The sequence below is a fragment of the Prionailurus bengalensis genome, chromosome D2 (assembly GCF_016509475.1).
Source record: "Prionailurus bengalensis isolate Pbe53 chromosome D2, Fcat_Pben_1.1_paternal_pri, whole genome shotgun sequence".
Classification (NCBI taxonomy): Eukaryota; Metazoa; Chordata; class Mammalia; order Carnivora; family Felidae; genus Prionailurus; species Prionailurus bengalensis.
The window spans coordinates 46,193,132-46,217,479 of record NC_057351.1 but is presented as its reverse complement, the minus strand read 5'-3'; the positions used below and the strand labels follow the sequence as shown (position 1 = coordinate 46,217,479).

Genomic DNA, 24,348 nt, shown 5'->3' with positions numbered 1-24,348 from the left:
GACGTGAGACAGTAAAATACCCAGAGGTGAGAAGAAGGAACGTGAAGGATGCAGGCATGTGACTCTTCCTTAGGTTACTATTGGCCTTCTGAGGAATGGTCAGGAGGAGGGTCACCTGCTTCCAGACCATGGCTGGCTGCCAGAAACAAAACGGTAGAAATCGAAACCTCAGACAGGGGTCGCAGCGGACCCCCTCTGTTTAAGAGAAAGCTCCCTGCGAAGCCACAGCTCCATAGGAGGAAGGTCAGGCTTTTTTGGGTGGGTGCCTCCTGCCCAGCTGGGTTCTCACACCTGAGATGTACAACCAACACACATGTCTGCACGCGCGCGCACACACGCACACACACGCACACACACACACACACACACACACCATGCACACACACTCTCAATCCACGGCCATCCAGAGGAGCATGGAAAAGCAAACCCAGCCTGAATGGCAGATGTGACAGAGCCAGAGGCCCTCGGGAGGCGACCGCTCAGGGGAGTCACCAGGGAAAGAGCCAGGCCACTCTCCGTGACCACCTAAGACCCAGATCCAAGACTGCCCGCAGGCATTGATGTTTGGAAGGTGGGATGCTGTTGTCAAGGAGGTCTGAGGGGGGACCGGCAGCAGAGGGACACCCTCCAAAACACCTCCATCCCAGGGCCTCCAGCCTCAGAGAGAGCCGCAAAAAGTCAGGCCTTAATGCAGCCTGGCCTACAGAACTTCTGATTCCAGCAAACCCTAGACTACCCTAGAGGTTTGGGCATATAGCAGTGTTTGAGCTACTGTGAAAAAGGCAAAGCGTTCACGTAATTTAATTTTACAGTTTGCCAGACACGCTTGCTGGGTCTTTTGAATTGACAGCTTATCACATATGCATCCAGAAAGTAAAATCTTGCTGGGTTTTGAACCTCACGATATTTACTAATTATGATATCCTATCCCAGATGAACAGCAGCAGAGGAGGACAAAGGACTGTTGAGGGCTCTGGTCTGCGGAACGTCCACAAAGGAAATGGAAACATTTAGGACTAAATAACATTGAAAGCGCCACATAAGGAAACTTGCACCTTACAGCTAAAGTAAAGGACAGAGACATTTGCATTTTGCATTTAAAAAGAGGACTGAAAATCAGTCTCCTAATCAATTAAATTAAGAGGAATACCAGAATAAACCAAAGCAAAGAAGACATAATAAGAATGAACAAACGAAGACAGAAATAGAAAATTTACACATGAGAGATGGGAAAAGCTGAAAGTTGCTTCATGGGACACACAAATAAATAAACCCCCTGTCAAGAATGTTGGGGGGGTGGGGGGTGGAGGGGAAAGAAAAGACACAAACAATCCTGTCAGGAACCAAAAGTTAAAAAAGGATATTAGGAACAGCCCTGTGTCAGTAAATTGAAACTTAGATGGAATGGGAAAATGAACTTTAAAAATGGCTAAGAATGATTCAAGAAGAAATCTGAATTTATCCTCACAAAAATAAATCTTAACAAGAAAACATCAGGCTTATGAGGGTTTTACTGGCAGACTCTATCACAAAGCTAAGGAATAGAAATCTTTGCCTGGTGCACACTGTTTTCCCGCTGAAACACATCCCCTTATCAGCGTGCATTCCTGCCACAACTTAAGTTCAAATTACAAGTCATCGAGATGGTTCCTTTTGTCGACGTAGTGAACAAAAGTCAGCCTGTGAGGCCCCGCAGGAGCTACAAGAGGTCAAATGCTAAGGCAGGAACCAAACCCTCTGATAGCCAACAGAGCTGGCTGCTTTTGAAGTGCCCCTGCTTTTGAAGAGGCACGTCTCTGGTCCCAGTTGTAGAGAGTGGCCCTTCTAGACCACAAAGCCTGTCCCTCCACAGCTCTGCCCAAAGGCTTCCATGGCTTCCCATCACCCCTGCAAGATAAGACGAAAATGGCCTAATGTGGTGAGCAGGCAAGGCCCACCATGGCCTGACCCACTCTTCTCTCCGTCTTCATCTCCAGACCCTCACTGTGGATCAGCTGGCCAAGAAGGAGGTCATCCATCTCAGGTAACAGGATCTGGTAAATACCAGAGAAGGTCAGCATATGGTGTGGGATGCAGTGTGTGGGTGTCCTGTGTGGGGTGTGTGTGTGTGTGTGTGTGTGTGTGTGTGTGTGTATGAGTGTGAGGGATGTGGTGTGTGGGTCTCCTGTGTGGAATGCGTGTGTAAGCGGTGTGGATGTGTGGTATATGTGTGATGTGGTGTGGGGGGGGGGAGGGATGTACGTTTCCTAGAGATTATACACTCTATGTTTTAGACATCACGTATGTATTTGGGCAATTCCCTAATACATAACTTCCGTTTTATGAACAACATTCCTCAAATCATAGTTGTTACATGGATTGAACCAACTAATGCTTGTGGAGAACTGGGCACAGCATCTGGTGCACAAGTGCTCAATGAACAGCAGCTGTGATCATTATCCTCTCCAATCCTCACCTCACAGCAGCCCTCGGATCAGATACTCTCATTATCCCTGCCTTCAAATCAAGAAATCAAAGCTCAGAGACATAAAACAACAGGCCCAAGGAACATGGCCACTAAGGCATAGAGAACTCTGCCTGAGTCGAAAGCCCGCAGCCTCTGCCCCTCCTCCCTGGAGAACAGGGCCCACGTTGCACAGGCGGGACTGAGCCAAGTCACCTGCTGAGTGTTCATGGTGGGCTGGGATGAACACCCTGTCCCCATTCCCAGCCCACTGACCTGGCTTCACCTCACAGATTCTCTCCTGACAGACTAGGGTTTCACTCCTTCTCAAACCATCAAGGAATGTCAAGGGCGATGTATTTCTTTTAATGAGGAAAAAACTGCTCTATTTATGAAGTCTGACTCTTACACATTTAAAAATTACTCATCATGAACCCAAGATGACATCTGACACAAGGATTCATCTAGAATGAATTTGGGCCGATGCCGTCTATAGGGTAGAGACCAAACTTTAAACTGTAGGCTATTGTGTCAGAACATGTGGAAAATCATCACCATGATAATGGGAGTTTCCAGGAGAAGCAGGAAGAACACACACACACATATACGCATACACAGGTCTTGCAAGTGGACCTGGGATCAGAATCTGGCTCTATCATTTCCTTACTAAATGTGTGACTTTGGCCATGTTATGTATCCTTTCTTAGCCTTGGTTTCTTTATTGGTAAAGTTCTAGGACTGAGAGGGCATTAAATGAAAATAAGTGTTTAGTGCTTAGCTCCCAGAGACATCAAAAAATGACTACTACTTGTCATCACTCAATACCAACGTCTGGTGCCGACAACTATTTCCCTGCCCTCTAAGAGCTGGAAGAATAGGGTTCAACACTGACATTCCAAGTTGACCTGCAGGCCATCCAGGTGGCCAGGGTAGAGGCCTCCTTGGGGACACCCTCCCCCAGAATAGAAAGATCAGAGAGCCTCAGAAAGGGAATTCTCCCCAAGACAAAGCAAGAAGAGAAGGGCCTCGGGTCCTGAGTGTCTCAGTTGGTTAAGCGTCTGATTTCGGTTCAGGTCATGATCTCACGGCTCATGAGTTTGAGCCCCACATCGTGCTCTGTGCTGATGGCTCAGAGCCCGGAGCCTGCTTTGGATTTTGTGTCTTCTTCTCTCTCTCTGCCCTTCCCCTGCTCTCTCTCTCTCTCTCTCTCTGTCTCAAAAATAAAGAAACATTAAAAAATAATTAATTAATTAAAAATTTAAAAAATAAAAAAGAGCTCATAGATACAGAGAACAGATTGGTGGTTGCCAGAACCAGGGGATGGGGGTGGACAAAATAAATGAAGGGAGTCAAAAGGTACAAACTTACAGTTTTAAAAGAAATAAGTCATAGGAATATAAGGTACAGCATGGTGTCTATAGTTAATAACACTATATTGCATATTTGAAAATTGCACAGAGAATAAATCTTAAAAGCTTTTATCACAAGAAAAAAATTGTAACTAGTGTGGTGATGGGTGTTATTAACTAGACTTATGTGGTGATCATTTTGCAATATATACAAGTATCGAATCACTATGTTTTATACTAAAAGTAATATAATGTCATATAGTCAATTATACCTCAGTAAAAAAAAATACATGAATAAATGCCTTATTTGATGGATTAACTAAAGTTAGATTTATGTTAGATTCATGGACTGCACAAAATTAATATTGGGCAACAGTAATATATACATAAGAAATGTAAGTATACATTTAAGAGTTATATTAAGTGTTTACATATTACATATGTAACACATATTTACTGGAAATAGGATAAAGATAACAGCATAGTAAACACTAAATAGTTAAACATTATGAGGATGCTATTAAATTATTTTAGGATAACCACTAAAAGGCTAATAGAGAGCATAAGATCAAATTAGTAGATGGAAAAAATTAAATAAAAAAATTAAAATTCTAATAATTCAAAAGAAAACAAGAAAAAGATCAAAAGAAAAAGTGGGACAAATAGAAAATACAAAATAACAAAGTAGCAATAATTTCAAACATGTTAATAATTATAAAAATATAAACAGAGCGCATGCTTCAGTAACCAAAAAGTATCACACTGGGTTAAATGCCAAAATAAAGCAAAAACAAAAATAGCTCTCTACAAAAAGCACACCTAAAACATCAGGACACAGAAACCTTAAAACGAAGGAATTTTTAAAAAAAACATTCCGGGCACACGCTAACCAAAAGAAAGCTGATATAGCCTTATTAGTATTAGAAAAAGTTGTTCTTATGACAAAATGTACTATTGGAGATAAAGAAGGCCACCATATGAGGTAAAAAGTTTTGATTCCACGAGATGATATAAAAATTGTAAATATGTGAGATTCAAATAGCCTCAGATATATGTAAGGTAAAAATTAATAGAAATTAACAAATCTATGAATATAATGAAAAATATTTCACATATCTTAGCAACTGATATTGTCAAACAGATTAAATGATCTGAAAATCTGAAGAAGACCCTTGACCAGTTTGATCTAAAGGACATAAATAGAACCTTGACTCTAACAACTGAAAAATATTCATTCTTTTCAAGCACACATGGAACAGTTAGGAAGATTTATCACACTGGAGGCCACAAAGGCAAGCTCAACTACTTTCAAAGAATTACCATCAAACAGTCCACCATCTCTCATGATGATAAAATCAGAAATTAGCAAGGAAAGAAAATGACCAAAAACACTCTGTAACTTTGGAAATCCACAAGTCAAACAAGATTCAAGAAGGAAACTCTAAGTCACAAAGGAAATGGAAACATTTAGGACTAAATAACATTGAAAGCGCCACATAAGGAAACTTGCACCTTACAGCTAAAGTAAAGGACAGAGACATTTGCATTTTGCATTTAAAAAGAGGACTGAAAATCAGTCTCCTAATCAATTAAATTAAGAGGAATACCAGAATAAACCAAAGCAAAGAAGACATAATAAGAATGAACAAACGAAGACAGAAATAGAAAATTTACGCATGAGAGATGGGAAAAGCTGAAAGTTGCTTCATGGGACACACAAATAAATAAACCCCCTGTCAAGAATGTTGGGGGGGTGGGGGGTGGAGGGGAAAGAAAAGACACAAACAATCCTGTCAGGAACCAAAAGTTAAAAAAGGATATTAGGAACAGCCCTGTGTCAGTAAATTGAAACTTAGATGGAATGGGAAAATGAACTTTAAAAATGGCTAAGAATGATTCAAGAAGAAATCTGAATTTATCCTCACAAAAATAAATCTTAACAAGAAAACATCAGGCTTATGAGGGTTTTACTGGCAGACTCTATCACAAAGCTAAGGAATAGAAATAGTAACCTATGTTACTATTACTTCCAGAGAATAGAAGAGTCAACACTGACCAACTCGCGTTATGAGGTTACTGCAAACTTTATCATAAAAACAGTCAAGAAAAGAGCATGGAAGGAAAAGCTTTTTCAGGAGCACATGTCCTTATAAAAAATTAGCAAATCAAAGCCAGCAATAAATGTATCATGAGCAAGTTGGTATCTGCATGAATGCAAGATTAGGAAACCAATTAATTTAGCATGTTAGCTGATGAAACGAGAACAATCATATGATTATCTCCGTAGAGATCTGGCATCCTTCCCCCTCACCACCAGCCCTCCACACTGAAATCTGACCGATCCAACATATTTGGATTAAAATGTGCAGTGTCTTTCAGAAGGGTGTCCCGTGGCAGTCAATGTAAGATGGCTTGGAGAGGTGGTAGGCAGGAGAGTTTCTTGCAATATTAATTTATGTTTTGTAAGGACATAACATAATCTCTCCCTGAGGAGAACACAAAAGATAACCAACTACTGCTGTTGTGCTTTCGTTTGTTTTCCCTGCCCCCCCCCCAAGGAAGGAGGGGTGTTCTTTGCTCTCCCTTGCTTTAGTGGAAGTCTGTCTTACAGGAATAAAAGTCTGGAGTCATGGAGGAGATGGGCCTGTGAAGTAAGAGATCATCGTCTTTGTTACAGGAAGTGGAAGCAATGTGAAAGACCGGGAAGAACCAGGGATGGGGAAGGACGCTGTGGTCATCCTGTAAGTCAAAGGACCTCCTCCCACACCCTGGCAGTGCAGGGGCAAGGGTGAGGGCAGCGGGTAAGATAAGGCCCCCCAAAGGCTGCCCAGCACACCATGGAGGCCAGGCACAGGCACCAAGGCTCCCAGGAGCAGCAGCAAGGATGCCGAAGCAGAAAGTGAGATTATCAGCAGAGTTCTGCCCTCCGTTTCCAAGATCTGGTAAGCCCCCTGGTTCTCGTGCAACTCAAAAGCAGCCTCCAACCATCTGTTGATTGACTCAGATTGGTTTTCTGCCTGCTCCCAAAGGCAGAGGAGACTGGAGCCAAAGTTAACTTGAGTTAAAAAAAAAAAAAAAAAAAAAAAGTCACGTGACATCTTTGCACACCTAGTTTGCAGTCAAGGCTTCCTACCCACCACCCATGCACAGGATATTTGGGGGAGAAATGGGAGACAGATACACTGATGACCCGATTACGGAAGTGGGCAGCAAAGCTCTACCTCTCCTCCAGGTCTGGCCACAGCTTGAAGTTGCCTTGGGGGTCACTGCCGGCGTCTTCCTTCTGGGCATGCGGAGCTGGGTCTTGCCCAGCCCTCGGGGGCTCCTTCAGGTCTCTGCGCAGGTGGAGGGTGCCACCGGCCATGCTGTCCAGAAAGCTGAGGATCTGGAGGCAGCTCTGTATCTTGGGTGGGAATGGGCTGGCAGAGGCAAAGGCCGCACTCAGGAAGTCAGCAAATGGCCTGGCCTTTGTGTCTGCCTCCGAGTGCAGAGGGGCTCCCTCTTCCTCCCGCGCCCCGAAACATCCCAGCAAACAGAGGTCCTCGGCCAGCTTCTCAAAAAGCCCATTCTTCTTGAAGAAGTCACTGTTGACAGGGTCCAGGTGCAATGCCGCAGACAAGGCACAGAGGGTGTGCAGGACCAGGTCCAGGGTCTGGCTGGGGGACACCATCCCCCACGCCTGCAGCGGGGGCTCCTGGAGAGACCCCTCCAGGTCAGAGAGCAGGGACAGGAGTCCATTGAACCCACTGGACACTCTGAAAGCAGCACGGCCTTTGGGGGTGTCCAGGATCCTGAGTAGAGACTGAAACACCAACAGGATAAAAATGAGGAAAGCGCAGGAGACAACTTGTTAACGCAAAGCCCTGACACATCCCTGCCAAAGCACTGCACCTGCTCTCGCCTGTTCGAGTGGTAGGAAATGCAAGCTACCTGAGGGTGATTCTGAAACAGGGGGAGGTCTATATTGTTCCTCCTCATTTTAGTTGCCCCTCAGTGCCTGCTTTCAAATGGCGGCTGCTAAAGCCTATGCTGATGTATAAGGTTGGTTTACTGTCCTGGATCTTAACTTCAATGCATCTCCCTCCAGAAAGCTCTCTTTGACCCCTGCCTTATTCTTACCCCAGGCCGAGAGCTCACATAGCCCCCTCTCATTTGTTGAACCCAGTTCTCTTCACACTTTACTGAAGTGACTTGAAAACTGCCTCAGCCCTCCACTAGATTGAAGCTCCGTGAAATCAGGCAATGCACTGCTGTGGAATGTAGCACGCACTTAATAAATATTTGCTGAATGAGTGGAATGAACCACCTCTTATATTGCAAAGGAGACCCACAATGCAATCTCTGTAAAGTAGTTTATTATTTATCTCCCTCTCTGTGCAAACGTAAGTACCTCTATTAAGTGAAGAAAGAGAATAAAACGAGTCTACTTAAAATCTGGTGTGCAAATATGAAGGAATCAAGGTAGAGAAGAGAAGCATTTCATGGAAGGAAACATAAGTACAGTAAATAGAATAGACCATGTGTGGAGTTCAGGCTATGCGTAACATACATTGTAGAATCGAACTTCTCCAGATCACTGAGATTTTACTGGACACATTTTTATTTCCTTCTACCATCCAACATTTATTGAACCCTTACAGTGTGCCCTTCATTGAGTGCAGTGGTGGTGCACACTAGGTAGTTAACAAATGTTTCGAAGGGAAGGAAGGAAAGGAGGATGAAAGGAAGGGAGGAAGGGAGAAATGGAGGGAGGGAGGGAGAAAAGACTGTATTCAAGTAATTCTCATTCTGTGCTAAAGCTTCACACCTGAAAGTGAAGAATGTATGGATGATTTTAGATAAATATTAAAAAAAGCCTCTAGCTTTTGGTGTTTTCACATTTACTATTCACGGAAGTTGCTTGGGACTTCATCTGAGACCATCTTGCACGTGCTTCCAAGAGAGTGGCCAATACTTGTGGTTTCATCAGCAGATTTTGGAGGAAGGTATAAATCGTTTTATCCTCTAATGCCCTAGTGGCACAAGAAAGGGGATTTTCTGGGCAGGCACAATTTCAAGCCAATTCCAAGATGCTTGAGACAAGGTTCAAAGAAAAAAGTGAAAGGCAACTCCCAATTTAGTGTGTGTGTGTTGGGGGCTGATTCTGTGTCTTAAATGCCTGGTCCAGGGTGACAATATAGAGCATGATATGCGAAAGTTAATGAACGAAGAGAAAACTGGTAGGTCAGGAAAATAAAAGGAGGGAAGGGACTAAATCTTCAAATTCTCATGGAGAGAAAGTCAAACAAAAACTTAGTAAAGTTTTAAGTAATGATTAAATATGAATTTCATGCACTTTGGGGGAAGAAAGTTAATTTTCCAGCTCTATCTTTAAAATGCTGGTAATCTTAATCCAACGCCATTGATGTGAAACAATATAACATGTATCCCTAAGACCCAAATTTTCTTCTCTAATATTATATTCCTCTCCTTTTGGAGAGGAATATAATATTATTATATTATATGTAATATATATAATAATATTATATTATATTATTATATATATTATATATATAATATATTATATTATTATATTACTATATTATATAGTATATATTACTATATATACTATATATACTGCACCCCGAAACATCCCAGCAAACAGAGGTCCTCAGCCAGCTTCTCAAAAAGCCCATTCTTCTTGAAGAAGATACATGTTATATTGTTTCATATATACTATATTATGTAGTATATATTACTATATTACTATATACTATATTACTATATTATATATATGGAGAGCAGCCTGAGATGCTCAGTGGGCAGTCAACCCCATTTTGGGAGCAGGAGAACACAAAATGAGCCAGAACTACCTGAATGAATGCACATGGCCAAGGACTCTTTCAAAGAGGAAGACAAAGGAGATGCTTAAAGTCCTCCACTGTCCCATCTATGACATTTCAAGATAGTAAAAAAATATATAAATAAAAATAAAGTTTATAGTAAGTAGGAGAATCCATGAAAGGCCAGAGTCTATGCTTACATTCAAAATGGACAAAAAATTATAGAAAATAGAAAAATGCATCCTTACCAATATGGGTCAATTGATCTTTTCCTGGTTATAGGAAAAGAAAATCCACAACTTATAGCGCTTAGCTCAATGATTACCCACCACAGCTCAGGGGAATGACTATGGGGAAACTGAATTGTCATTTTGTTTTTTGAAAGAAATTCAGCACCAGGGCCACCCACTAACAGGGGGTCAAATCAGAGTCATGGGAGAGACGTCAGGGAAATAGGCTTTCCAAACTGCCAGAAAGATGGAGGCAAAAACGAAATATTAAGGATGAGGCGGTGACGATGGCTTTCTCTCTTCTCTTGGGTGAAGATATGGCCAAACTACTTCTGAATTTGGCTGAAACCCCAGGAAAAGTTGACTTTGTAGGCAGGTCCTTCAAAGAAGCATGTAGACTGTTAAAGCAGGTTCTCTAGAAGGGTGGTGTTCAGTGAGTGTGAAGCTTATGGTGTAGCAACAGTAAGACTTCTAGAAGGGCAAGGTCTTTCTCTGTATAGATAGCATCAGCACAGCTGCCTGCCCCCACAGCCCACCCGTTGGACTCTGAGGCCAAGACAGGCCACACATAGACCTACTACATCTGTGCCGGCCTTGTGTGAGCAACTCACTCCTAACAGAATAGTATTTCTCCCACCAAATTGGAAACATACTCTAACCTTGAAGTATGTGTGTTGCTACTGGCCTCTTCCCACCGACTGATAACCCACACGAAAGGATGAACACTGGGGTCTTGTACAGCGTGCATTGCTTTGTCTGCGTCTGACCTTATGCCTGGTCATGTGACTCATGCCGTGAAAAATAAATAAACCACCAAGACGGTGGGAAATCTTAAGCTCTAGGATGGTAAGTGATCTAAATTCATGTGAGTGCTTTCAGTGGCTCCTGAAACCACCAAGAGGTTGTTTAAGGTAAATGGATTGGATGAAGCTCTGCTGTTTATCACAAGGGCACATGACAAAACAAATATGAAAAATGGAGAATGATCAAAAAACAAACGAATCAAATGACAGGCAATTGTCTGAGCACTGGATGACCACCGAACTCCCCTCTTATTAAAGAAACTGCGTTCCAATCATCCAATTTGACAACAGACATTGCTCAAAAGGACTCCATCATTCCGAGTATCGAGAGCAGATACCGTTAAAACAGAGCAACCCAATGACGGTCCTTCTTTTGATCTGTGTCTCTCAGAGGGTCTGTCCCCTGTAATTCCTACATGGCTCCTTTCTCCTCCTGTTGGGAGGGGGGAGGAGAAAGAAATGGCTGTCCTTAATTGTTGCTTTGTTTGATTTATTAAATTCGGAATCATTATCTAAAATGGGGGTAATCTCATTAGAACTTAGACTGCTCTATTATTTCTTGGGATGGGGTTAATTTCATATTTGCAGAGTCATAAAGTAAAGAGTCCAAAATCCAATTACAAAGGCTTAATTTCATAGCAACTAAAGAGAAACATTTCTATCATAAAGGAAAATAAATACTGCGTTACTTCGGGAAACGATTTGTCAGGAACTGGGGGCCTAGAACGAGGGTCTCCATTACTGTCATTCAACTTTGCATGATAATGCATCACCTAGGCTTGCGAGTCTGCGGAAGGGAGTAAATTTAATCAGCTGAAGTCAAAGTAATCAGGCTGGGGTTGACACATTTCAAGAAAGGTCAGCGTTAAGCACATTTTCTCCTCCTTAACTCAGTTACCATGTCATCGTCTCTGAGTTCGTATTCCTCCAGCTTGAATCTATAAAATGGATGTCTGCTGCAAAGCGCTAACTAGGTTAGGACTAACAGGATTTATTTCACATTCCATTATTTGTTATTCCTCATAATTTTCCATGTGTCACGCTGGAAGACTGGTGAGGTAATGTGATTAAGCACAGAGTTGAACAGCTAAATGTATATTAGCAAATCAATCTGAATTTGTGCATAACCCAATCATGGTCCCACTGGCAGTGGAGAGGAAATTCATTTGCCTACATTATTCTTTAACTCAATTATCATTTGCCAGAATTAGGTGGTGAAGTCACAAGTGCTTGCGTATTGGTATGGAAGTGCCACTGGATTTTGGAAACCACTGCCGTAAGTTGGGTGTTTCTGGATGAATTTTCTTCTCCAAAGCAGCTGGCTGACGGCCTCAGGGAAGGGAAGCGAGGGTCACACGTTGATGTGAATGCATGTCAAAGATGGCAAAGCTTTGGTGGGGGCAGAGGGTACTGCCTTTGAGGTCACCTCACTCATCACCTCCCCCTCATCCTATGCTGACTCGCTTTGCGGGCACAGTGCTTTGGGCAAAGTCCACGCTCAAGTTAGAAAGAGGGAGATCTGGCCAGAAAGAGCTAATTTTACATCTTTGTTTCTAAAGTTCCAACAGATTCCCAAGATGTGGATTCTAGATTAGACTCCAGAAAACCTCAAACGTTGGCTAGTCGCTCATGTAACTCGGTGGTGGGCAAGTCGGGAACAACCCCATGTCCCCCCACTATGCATTGGAGCAACAAAGTGTCAATAGCCCAGGTCCCGTGAGAGCAATAATAGCTCCACGCATCACCCCCCAACTTCCCAGCAGTGACATGGCACCCGGGAGAAGACAGCACATTGAACACAGGGTATGACTTTGTTAAATAAGCTTATACAGTGTTAATCCCTTGATAGTGTGATTCTGAAGTGATATTGAATCTGTAAAACACCATAAAGGCTTCACATCGCTAATTCTAGAAATTCAGTCCTATTACCCAAGGGCTGACGCTCCACTAAGGTGCCTCTGGGCTGCAGAGTAAATAAGATGAACTTTCCACGAGCAAAGCAGAGTACACTTCTCTATAACGGACACAGAAACCCTTGTTCTCTCCAAGCAAAAAGTAAATCCAAAACTTTCCTCTCTGTGGGTCTGTCTGACTCTCAGTGTGAAAATCTCAGAAACAGATGGGGATTCCAATTTTCATCCCCTAGGAAACCAAAGTCCTGACTACTGGGGTCATGGTTTCTGTGTTGCTTATCAGAATAAGGCTCATGTGAATCAGGACGAAGACAGACAGGTGAGGAAAAAAATGTAATAAGCAGCACAAAGAAAAGAGGAAGGATACTTAGATTTTAAGTCACTTGTCTAAGATTCAAACTCAACTCACAATTTATATTAGACGCTTCCTGGACATGTTCCTGCTGGAATGTTAAGACTGGACCACGTGGGGGTGCCTGGGTGGCTCAGTCGGTTAAGCATCCAACTTCAGCTTAGGTCATGATCTTGCAGTTGGTGGGTTTGTGCCCGGCGTCGGGCTCTGTGCTGACAGCTCAGAGCCTGGAGTCTGCTTCGAATTTTGTGTCTCCCTCTCTCTCTGCCTCTCCCCCACTTGCATTCTGTCTCTCTCTCTCTCAAAAATAAATAAACATTAAAAAAATAAAAAAAAAAAAAGATTGGACCGCATGAAGCTAAAGTCCTTCCTAGCTGCAAATTGCCACTAATTCTTGCTATGTCTTTCCCTTCAGCTCCTTCACATGTTCCCCTCACTTCCTTTACCTCACATAATCATGAGACTCTAGGATCTTTCAAAAGACAGTTAACTTTTTGTTTCATAGAAGCCTGGTTTTATTTCATATAAAACTGATTTCTTTGGCTTTATAACTAAATCATTGTTTTGGTTCTTGTCATCTGTGAAATGCATGATAATTATGGTCATAATGTCACTTTTGGATGGGCTTCTCATGATGCTTTGGCCATGCCGAACCCTGCAGGCTCTGGCCACGTGACTGATGGTGGGAACACATGTGTCTGATGGTCACATGACATGACTGGCTCTGCAGAGAGATAAGTTGGTAAAAGAAACCGAGCACTGTTCTCTAAGTGTTAAAAGCGTTTTGTGCAGAAAGAGTCATGGCTGAGCAAGCCTGACGGTTTAATTCTGGAAGTGAGACCAACTCCATATTTTTTTTAATTCACCAGTGATCAAGGTATGTATGTTACTGAGATATGTGTTTTGCATGGGGTTGTGTTGCATACATACGTGAGAGGTCCCCAAGTCAGCCTCCTGGGGGATATTTGCATTTACATCTGGTGGTGATGACATTCATTATCATTCTAATTGTTTTAAGATAATTTGATGATTATTAACAGTACTACAAAAACCAAAACTTATACTCATCTTTGTTCCCCACAAGTGACACCCTAGTTTCACTCCTCCCCTTTGTGTCCTCTGGGCCCATGCCTCTCCCTGCCTCTTCTTTCCTCTTCCCAGCTCAAACATCCTCCTCTGCAAGCCTTCCTCAACATGCAAGGCAGGATGGAGCTCTCCTACTCCTCTGCCCCCATGGCAGCCTGCACTCAGTACTTTCCAGGTCATTACCACATTGCACTGCCATGACCGCTCACTCATCATGAGCCCTAGTCTATGAGCTCCCAGATGGCAAAGACTATATCTCATTCAACTGTGTGTCCCAGGTTGGTAGAGGGTAGACACTAAATGCTGGTCAAGTAAACAAGGCAGCTGCTTGCCCCCTGTAGTCTGATTCAGACTACACTTCCACAGTTTACAGCGTTGCTGGGAAGACTACATTTCCCGGCACCCCTTGCATCCAAATGAGTTGTACCCAAAGGAAGTCGGACAGAAGTTAACGTGTGCCGGTTCCAGGCCGGCAGAACACTTGTGCAATTCTTTGTCTGCTGGCTGGATTCGATGCCCAGGTTCCCTGAATGGTTATCCCCTCCCATCAGAGATTGGACTATTCATAGGAAAGAAACTCCCCATGTGTGAGGCTACTGAGGACGTGGGATTTCTTTGTTATAGCAGCTAGCACTACCCTACCTGTACGATACCGTGACCAACTGAATGAGTGAACGCGTGTGCACATGTCGATCACCAGCTGCATGTCTGTGGGAAAGCCCAGCACAAAGGAAAACTTGACATCACCTGCAGAAGATCCAGTTTCAGCTCCAGCTCCCCTTGAGTGGATGAGCACAAAGCGCCCACAATGATGCTCATGTACTCCTCAGCGTTGATGACGGAGAGCTGCTCCAAGATGCTGAGTGAGGCCTCTCGGTACCACTCAACGTCCAGGAAGATCTTGATGAAGGGCACCATGCCGTGGTCTTTCAGGACAACTGTGGACCAGACAGACAGTATGGGGCTAGAGCAAGGGAGCCTCGGCACCTTAGTTTTACGACAAGCAAAGCTTTCTCCTGCAACATCCGAGTTTGTTTTGCTCCCTTTATACATGTCTCCACGTTGTTCCATTAGAAACTCTTTTTTTTTTTCAAAACCCATACCCACTGTTAAAACTAGAAGAAAAGAGAAATAGTGGAGCTGAGAATTAAAAAAAAAAAACAAAAACTAAACAGATAAATCAAAAAAAGAAACCTTGCCTTTTTATTCTATGAAATTTTTGTTTTTGAAATTTGTTTTTAAAAAAACTTTCACTGCACTAGTCTTTTTTAAAAACCTAATACAAACTTTAACTAGACAACACTTCTGTCCGCTATTGCCACTTAATACCCTAATCCAGGGCCAATGGGAATTCTCTCTCTTCTCTGCCAAACTTCTTACCGCAAACAAACCATAACTGAATCACATGTGGAATAAGAACTGGGAAGTAATTGGATCGTTCAAGTGGCATGATGTAGATTTGAGCAGGTCAACTCTGTGAGACAGGATTTCTCCAAGTATGGGTCAGGTACCCCTCCATGGAAATCACCTTGGAAGGCTGTTTAAAAACAGATTCCTGTGCTCTACCTTGACCAGCTACTAATTTAACTCTCCGGGAATCAGCCTAGGAATATGTTTTTTCTTTTTTTAATTTGAGAGACAGAGACAGAAAGAGAGAGACAGAGAACACGCAAGTTTGAGACAGGGGAAGAGGGGGAGAGAGAGGATCTTAAGCAGGCTCCACGCTCAGCACAGAGCCTCATGCAGGGCTCAATCCCACAACCTTGGGATCGTAACCTGAGCTGAAATCAAGAGTCAGATGTTCACTGACTGAGCCATTCAAGTAGCTCTAGGAATATGCATTTTAACCAGCACCTCCAGGGAACCTTTTATAGTCTAGCATTAAAGACCCTCTGCATATGAACTAATCATTCACATTTGGTACAGTTGATCTATGAGGGCCTCAGATAAAGACACCCCAAATCACCAAACTCACTGATGTCACTTTGTTAATATACCTACTTCGTAACATAATATTTATGTATGTATAGTTAATGCACCCATTAAAAACTAAACAAAACAAAAACAAAAACAAAAACAAAAACTTGGAAGCTGCATAATCTTAGGAAGCCAAAAATGTTTTAGATGGATGGAGCTACTGAGTCCATCATGGGCTGGAAGCTTATCAAATTAAGTCTCTTAAAAATTATTAGTTTTCTTTACTCATAGCTTTACAATTTGGATTTTTTTTTTTAAAGCACGTTAGTTGGTGCAGCAGGATAGGAATAGGTTTTACTTGAAAGAGGAGGAGCAGGGGCGCCTGGGTGGCGCAGTCGGTTAAGCGTCCGACTTCAGCCAGGTCACAATCTCGCGGTCCAGGAGTTCGAGCCCCACGTCGGGCTCTGGGCTGATGGCTCGGAGCCTGGAGCCTGTTTCCGATTCTGTGTCTCCCTCTCTCTCTGCCCCTCCCCCGTTCATGGTCTGTCTCTCTCTGTCCCCCCAAAAAATAAATAAACGTTGAAAAAAAAATTTTTTAAAGAAAGAGGAGGAGCATTCTGTGGTCTCATAAATTTAGGCTATCTCTTTAGGATATCTCTATCCCAACCTTAATTAGCAGCCTTAAAAGTAAAAGCCGTCAACCAAGATGTCTACAAATTTACTGACAATCACCGGACATCAACCAGCAAATGGACATTAGCCACAACCTTAGCGCTGGTTATTCCTTGGGTATAACCTTTGAGCACTGACATAAATCACTGGAGACAGCTAATGTTTACCAGGCAGTGACAAGACAAGGTTGGTACCATCCTTACCTGCATTCCGAACTGAGCCTCTCAGAAGTGTGACTACAGTTCTCAGCATCACACAGGTCAGTTCTCTCTCTGGATCCTGAACACCAAGCGTGGACTCTTTGTTTCCTGGCGTATTTAAGAACCAATAAATAAAATCTTCAGTATACATGGTATGATCTCAAATCTCTGGTTTTGTTAGTTTTCCATACTCGTAAGGAAATGAGAACATAATGCTTCTATTATAAATGAGTGTGCATCCTGATTCATAAGATCTAACCCTATAACCCCTTCCTTATACCATGGATCTCCAACTTGAGCACATTAAAATCCCCTGGAGGGCTTGTTGAAATCCAGAAGCTGGAATTCTTCCCTTAGAGTTTCTAGCATAGGAGGCCTTAGGTGGGGTCCTATAACTTTATTTTTCTGAAATTCCCAGGTGATGCTGATGGAACTGCTCTGAGGACCACCCTTGAGAACCACCACCCTACATAATGTCTGAAGCCCCGCCTCTTTGACTTTCTTTTGGACAGTTTTATACTTTGCCATTCATGCCTGGGAGGAAGGACCTGCCAGTTCACACCTGAGGGTAGACATGGTTGAGAGATTCTGGAGTGGATAAGTGTTTCCGTTAGATCCACGATGGCAAATCAGGCCTGTGTGTTCGCTTATGAATCCCCAGTGCCAGAAAAGTGCCTGACACGAGCGGGAAGCTCCATCCATCTTTGGAAATGAATGAATGAATGAATGAATGAATGAATGAAGGTAGTTTATTAACCAGGAGGCAAGGTATCTAAGAAGAGTAAGAAACATTTAACAACAGAAAACATAAAGACCAGATACATCAGCTCACAAAAAAGTTCTGGGAATTGTGATAGGTCTGGGGATTGGATTGAAAAGCAAATTCAGTATCAGGCACCTGAGAAGCAATACACAGGAAGGTAACACAGAAACATTAAACAAAAAGACCGTGCAAAGGGCAGTGGGAAAAAAGCACATAGCAAGATATTCTCCAAGGCCTGGCCCAGAGGCCCAGATGTGTAAAGACAGCAGCTCCTCATCTTCAATCTTGACCCTATTTGCAAATACTCCCAGGGAGATGTGAGTCCTTCCTGGCCTCCCCAAGGTGCCTGTCCATCTCAGTCCTCGATGCAGTAACACAGAAGCTACCGGGTTAAGACTAATGAACATTTTTGAGCACTTGAGCATTTCTTCTCCAGACACAGCAGTGAGACCTTTTCAGTATTTCTTCACTTAATTTTTACTAGATCCCTAGGACGTAGATATTTTTGCACCCATTTAACAGAGGAAGAAACAGGCTCAGAGAGGTGAAGTAACTTGTTCAGGATCACTCAGCTCATAAGTATCACCCCCGCCAGGGCTGTCTGGTTCCAGCGCCCACACTCTCTCACTCAGCTTCTTCCCATCACACAGGCCCGGGGAGCAGACAGACTGATGACTTTAGCTTGAGTCTGAAGCCCAGTTCCAAAAGCAGCCGATGGCTAGAAGGCCCTCAGCCCCTCCCAGCCAGTGCAGTAGGAGAAAAGGCCATAAGGTGGGGAGAAGTAAATGGCTGGATTCGGTGTCCTAATCCCTCCTCCAAACTGAAATCCCAGAGGTGCAGGTACAAACAGAGTGAGGGAAAGCCAGGAAGAACTGGGAAAGGAGTTTTCATGCCCTGGCTCCTATCTGCAGGTTGATGGAGGTGGGGGTTATGGAAAAACCACACAGACCGGCCCCAGCAGGGCGTGTGCATGGGGGTGGCTAGGCAGTGAGAGAGCCTGGGCCAGCACTCCCGCCTGGATAGAAGGCACCCAGAAGACCCATAGGGGTAGCAGAGGCTGCTGAGGTTGAGAGCCCAAGGTAGGGGTGAAGGGACGTTGCCAAAGAGCCACAGGTGCACAGCCCAGCAGGGCACGCAAAAGCCGGACGAGACTTGGAGAGGGAAGCTGGACAGCACTGTTCACTGCTCTAAGCAGGAGACCATGGGGCCTGACAGCACTGAAAGGAGGCCAGGTACCAGATGATCCCACACGTACACAGGTCCCTCACCCTCTGCCTGCGGGGGCCCCAGGCCTCCCCGAATTCCCTTGGCTTCCTGGTGTCTCCCCATCTACATACATCTACATAGCAGACGGTGCAGGAGTTATCTCTGCTAGCTGAGAATTCATCAGACCTGACTCAGCCCCACGAGTCTGTTTAAAGTTCCGCCCATCCCTCTGGCCTCTTCATGGGGAAGATCAGTCCAGTTATAGCAAACAGAGAGGCCGCCTGCCCTTCGAAGCCACATGCCCCAAGGGACCTCCTCCGACCCTCATGTTGCCAGGTGACCTGGGGACGCTCACTTTTTTCTGTTATGTTGATGGGGGGTGGAGTGGTACCCGCCGCCCAGCCTGTTCCCTCCAACCCTCCCGACGCTCTTGGGAGTCACCTGACTTCCTCAGGATCTTGGCCCGCTTCCGCAGCTGGGCCAGCAGCAGACCCAGGAGACCCGAGTCCCGGAAGATGTCGGTGAAAAGCAAGTCCCGGCCGGCTATCCTGAGGACACTCTGCAGGGCCACGAGGGCGCAGGGTGACTCGGGGCTCTCCTTGATCAAGCACTGCACCTTCCGCAGGATTTCATGGGGCACATAATGCAGCTCGAACACCAGGGCCTCCAGCAGCTGGAAGAATTGCTTTTGCACCGGGGCCGGCTTCAGGGGCACAATCTCCACGAACTGCGAGATGGGCTGCAGGGTCCACTCCAGCAGGAAGAAGTTGCGGGCGTTCCAGACCCACATGGTCCTGATGGCTGACAGGACCTTGGTGCAGAGGACAGGGTTGCTGGCTTTGTGGAAAACATTCTGTAGGACTTGGAAGGCCTGAAGATTCTTAACAGTCACCCCTGGGGACAAAAGGAGGGTTAATCATTTCTCCTGCCTGTGCCTAGAAATACACAGTGGCATTACCACTGGGAAATACCATTCGGTTTCTATTTTCTAGCTCCTGTGGGTAAATGTCTATCAGAAGTCCAGGAAAGCCAGCTGCCCAGAGTGTGAGCAAGGCTGGAACTGCATTGTCCAAGATGCAGTGGCTCACCGAGCAATGGAAATGTGCCCACTCCACTGAAATGGTCCATGCGTGTAAAAATGCACACTGGATTTCCAAGATACAGCACAAGGAAAAGAAGGCCAAAATAAATGCCATTAATACCTATTTATATTGACCCATATTGAAATGGCAATATTTTGGATATATTAGGTTAAATAAACTACATTATAAAAAAGAAACTATTTTTTCATATTTTTTTTTAAATATGGCTACTAGACCGTTAAAAATTATGCAATACGTCTAGCGTTATTGGGCAGGGGTGGGCTGGAGGGTTGGTTTTAATCAGTTAAAAACAAATGATGTTGGGGTGCCTGGGTGGCTCAGTCGGTTAAGCATCTGACTTTGGCACAGGTCATGATCTCAAGACTCGTGAGTTCGAGCCCTGTGTCAGGCTCTGTGCCGACGGCTCAGAGCCTGGAGCCTGCTTCTGATTCTGTGTCTTCCTCTCTCTCTGCCCCTCCCCCACTCACACTCTGTCTCTCTTTCTTTCAAAAATAAATAAATATTAAAAAAATTTTTAGGGGAGGCTGGGTGGCTCAGTCGGTTAAGCGTCTGACTTCGCCTCAGGTCATGATCTCGCGGTCCGTGGGTTCAAGCCCCGCATCGGACTCTGTGCTGAGAGCTCAGAGCCTGGAGCCTGTTTCAGATTCTGTGTCTCCCTCTCTCTCTGCCCCTCCCCCACTCACACTCTGTCTTTCTTTCAAAAGTAAATAAATATTTAAAAACTTTTTTTTAAATAAATAAGTAAATAAATAAATAAATAAAATGTTAAAAAATTACTAAGCAAAGTCAGTATCTTTTCTAGACACTTAGTTAAATAAAGATATCTCCTGAAGCCATCCCCTACTTTCACTCCATCAGAGAACTCCTTGCCTCCAACCCTCTCTGCCTCAGCCCCCAGAGATGTTCTGAAACTCACCTCTGGTCCAGACACTTCACTATGTATCTGCTGGAGTTCTGTCCAGAGGCCCTTCCTGAACTGGCCCTACAGTCTTGCAGCCTTCACACTCCGGTCATTTTCCCAGACCCCAGATGTTCGTGGTCACCATTTCTCTCCCCAGGCAGTAATTTCTGCATTTAACCTTTCTCCTTTTCCTTCCTATCTAGGCAACTCACTCTTAGCCTTGAATGGGGCCTTCTGTGCACGGTTTCTTGACTAACCCAGACAGACCCGACCCACCTGCCTGGTGTCACCACTGTGCCTGATGCATTGATCAGCCAGTTATGGAGGAGATTCTGGTTCAGCGTATGTGTGACAGTCTCTACAGAGAAATTTTAGGGAGCAGATACCTGCCTGGTCACACGGGTGCCTCACGTGGAACAGAATGGCTGCTGCACAGAGTTCATCAATCAATCAATCAGTCTCAAAGAACTGAGGAAGCCTGACTCTGAGCCCGGGGTGGCTGTTTCAGGGCCATCAGCCCTTGTATACAAGCCCATGTTGCAGAATAGGTCATGGCAGAGGCGGGGGTGGAGACCATTACTCCCACCATTACTCAAGAGGGTCTTTGCCTTTGTTAAGCAAAAATTTCCTCTAAATCCCACCAAGACGCCTAAAAAATGTCTACAAAGGAGAGATTTTAAATCCATAGGTAATCTCCGCAAAGGAGTGACAGAAGCACTGACAGGTGCCAAGTGTTGGTTTCTTCACAAAGAGTCAGGGAAAGACCTGGGTAGCATTTGTCAGGGCACAGTGCCAGCCTCTGCCAGGTCCCCAGAAACACAAAATGACCCACCAGAAGCCTCGTGATGGAACTTGAAGCCTTCCAGCTGAGGGTAGGTGATGCTATCAAACACCTTCAGCTCTGACCTCCCGCAGGTCGTCAGCCACACCAGCAGCTCGAGGAGCTCCTCCAGGTGGGGATCCACTTCACTCTGTGCCAGTGCATCGTACCTGCAGGGACAGACGAGGCCAGCTCCCTGGACTTTGTGGACAGGGCAGCCATGTTTGCTCATGGTGCTCCTCCCAGGGATGCAGGGCTAAACCCACCCCCAAAAGACACATGCACAAGAAGAGCAGGGACGCCCTCAAAATGGGAGATCTGATATTTCAAGTGGGCAAGCAAATGTCTTCGGAAGTAACCCAACTGTATTAGACTTCCTTATGCTTATGTCAAGGTGGAGTATTGTTGCATCTTTAGCTACTTAAGTGTAGATGAGCCACCTTTCTCTTCTTGTGGAGAAGGGTTTCTCTGTCTCTCAAGTCTTACTCGAGCTCTGCCATGTCAAGAGCAAACGTGCTTGCAGTATGATTTCAGGTAAGGCAGGAAAAAAAAAAACCCAATGAGCTGAGTTGGGTCCTTCCTGATACTCCTTGGAGTAGGCTCATTTCCCCCTTCCTGGTTTCTATAAGAAGTCTGGAGAAACCCAACCACCCATTTAACCAAAGAAATGTTCAAGAACTGCTATGACATGGACCTCCATGGGAGCAGTAGCCAGTTGGTCATGGTCCAGACTAATGTAAAACGTGGCAACCCCATAGGAACATTTATTCTTAGTGTCCCTTTGGAGGAAGGCCCTCAAGGTACTGTCATTTAATCACATCTTTTTAGGGCTTCGGTCTTCTCATCCAAATTACCCCTCTAGACTAGAAATCTGGCTCTTCAGTGAAGTCTGTGAAACACAGTGGTAAGCCACATCCCATGCACGAGAAGGGCTTCTCATATTCATAGAGCAAAGCACAAAGGAATACATGTAGCCCTGCCCTTAACCAGCTTCCCCAAGAGCAATGAAGAAGTTGAAACAATCAAGGAATTTCTTTGATTTCCATCTCTCGGCTCATCCACTCCTTAGACCCAACCTGAATATAATGTGGCAAGGCAGAGCAGAGGAAATTAGTCCTGACCCAGATCAATGGTGTCTTCATTTGGGTTTCCAATGGTCAAGTATTTGAGAGAGAAAAGGTAGTTTATTTGGGAATTGAAGCAAAAAATACTACCGGGGCAGAGGTCCTGAGAGAGGGAGAGGAAGGAAGCCAGTGCAGGAGCATTATAGAGCAAGCACCTTGTTGGATAACTAGAGTTTAATGCTTTGGGGGGCTCTGGGAGGCAGGGTAGAGATATCCCACCCAAGGGACAACTTTACTGGGTATTTATCCATTAGCTCCCGCCAGTCCTTGGTTGAGGGCTGCTTCTGAGGGTTGCTGCCTCCTCAGCAGTTCAAGCCAGCAGGTGTGCATGTGATAATACCATCCAATGAATTTGGTAAAATTGTTATTGCAATCCCCATCAGTTCTCAAAGGCAGTGGCTCTCGAATCCTGATGCACCTTGAATTATTTTTGCAATAAAAGTCTCTCTGGCCATGCTCTATGGAAATCTGTGTTTCAGAAGAAGCTTCAAAAGCACTTCCTCCAAAGCAACCTAAATGATACTGAGGACCTAGACGTTGGCAGTTTCTTCCCCACCAGGTACAACCACTTACCGAAGTAGCACTTTGAGGAGAAGAGGGTAGCCCTCCCCATTCTCAAACTCTAGGAACAGAGCCGAAGAGACGGGATAGGAGTCCTTCACAAAGCCCAAGATGAGGCTCACTGACTCGCTCACCTTGGGAGCAGGGAGCGTGTCTGCAAGCTTGGAGAGATTCTGAAGGGAGAGTTTGATGCAATCCATGGCTGCCAGAGGAAAACAACCCTGTTAAGTTTGGAGGAAATAGCTTTTCTGCCACGGTCATTCCCTCCCCACACTCCGTTAAACTATCTATACCAAGATGTAAATGAGAATTAATTCAAAGCCCTTTCCTGCTGGGTCTTGAATCAAGAAGTCTTCCCCGCGGGAAGTGTCACCATTAAGAGCCACACTGTGCAGACCCAGATGGAGAGGAGACAAAACAGGAAGAGGAAGGAAGCCTCCTAGCTCTGCTCCTAATTCCCAGCATGCAGGAGAGACTGGGTCCATTAGGTAATAGGACACAAGGTGAAAGACCTGGGTGTTGAGAAAGACAACACTGGAGACAGGCAAAAATTAGCTTGAAAAAAAGTTCAGGGAAGGATCTATGAATATGTAAGAAGGTGAGGGGCAAAAAGACAGTGGGTTTCAGCTACTAATATGTCCAGGGGGTTGGCACCCAGAAGTGCAGGCCACCGGGGAGGAGGAGGAAGACAGGGCCAGCTCATTTGTGGCCCTGGCCTTAGAACTTGCTGGTTTCCCAGAGCTGTGAGAAGTCAAGGGAAGATCTGAGTTGGAAGAGAGATGTCATTGGATTTGCATTTTGATGGATCACTGTTTTTAAGACTCTTTCACCGGAAGAAGCCTCTTCTGAGTACCAGGAAAGCCATGCCAGTGGATCAGGAAAAGTGTCTATGAGAACTTGAGACAGCACATGCTCTGTCCCTCAGCCACAAGGCTTCAGACACGCCCCAGAGTCCACATGCCGGGCAAGGCAGCCCTAAGAGCCATGGGCTTGGCAGCTAACTGCCAGGCCAGCCCTTATTCCAGACCTTCTCCTCAGCCTGTACGCCCATGGAAACCACCCAGTCCCCTAAGGGGGTCCTGG

At 44.8% G+C, this 24,348-nt stretch overlaps 1 protein-coding gene across 2 annotated transcripts in view; it reads right to left on the bottom strand.

Annotated features, from left to right (window-relative positions):
- Positions 1–24,348, bottom strand: part of WDFY4 (WDFY family member 4) — a 295,982-nt gene that overhangs the window by 233,334 nt on the left and 38,300 nt on the right. For both annotated transcript variants that reach the window (XM_043596828.1, XM_043596827.1), the window contains exons 7-12: positions 23,278–23,467; positions 21,593–21,750; positions 19,198–19,650; positions 16,791–16,895; positions 14,746–14,936; positions 7,014–7,594 (exon numbers count right to left, since the gene is read on the bottom strand). In XM_043596828.1, coding sequence (XP_043452763.1) covers positions 7,014–7,594; positions 14,746–14,936; positions 16,791–16,895; positions 19,198–19,650; positions 21,593–21,750; positions 23,278–23,467 — 1,678 coding nt within the window. The remainder of the gene's footprint in view (positions 1–7,013; positions 7,595–14,745; positions 14,937–16,790; positions 16,896–19,197; positions 19,651–21,592; positions 21,751–23,277; positions 23,468–24,348) is intronic.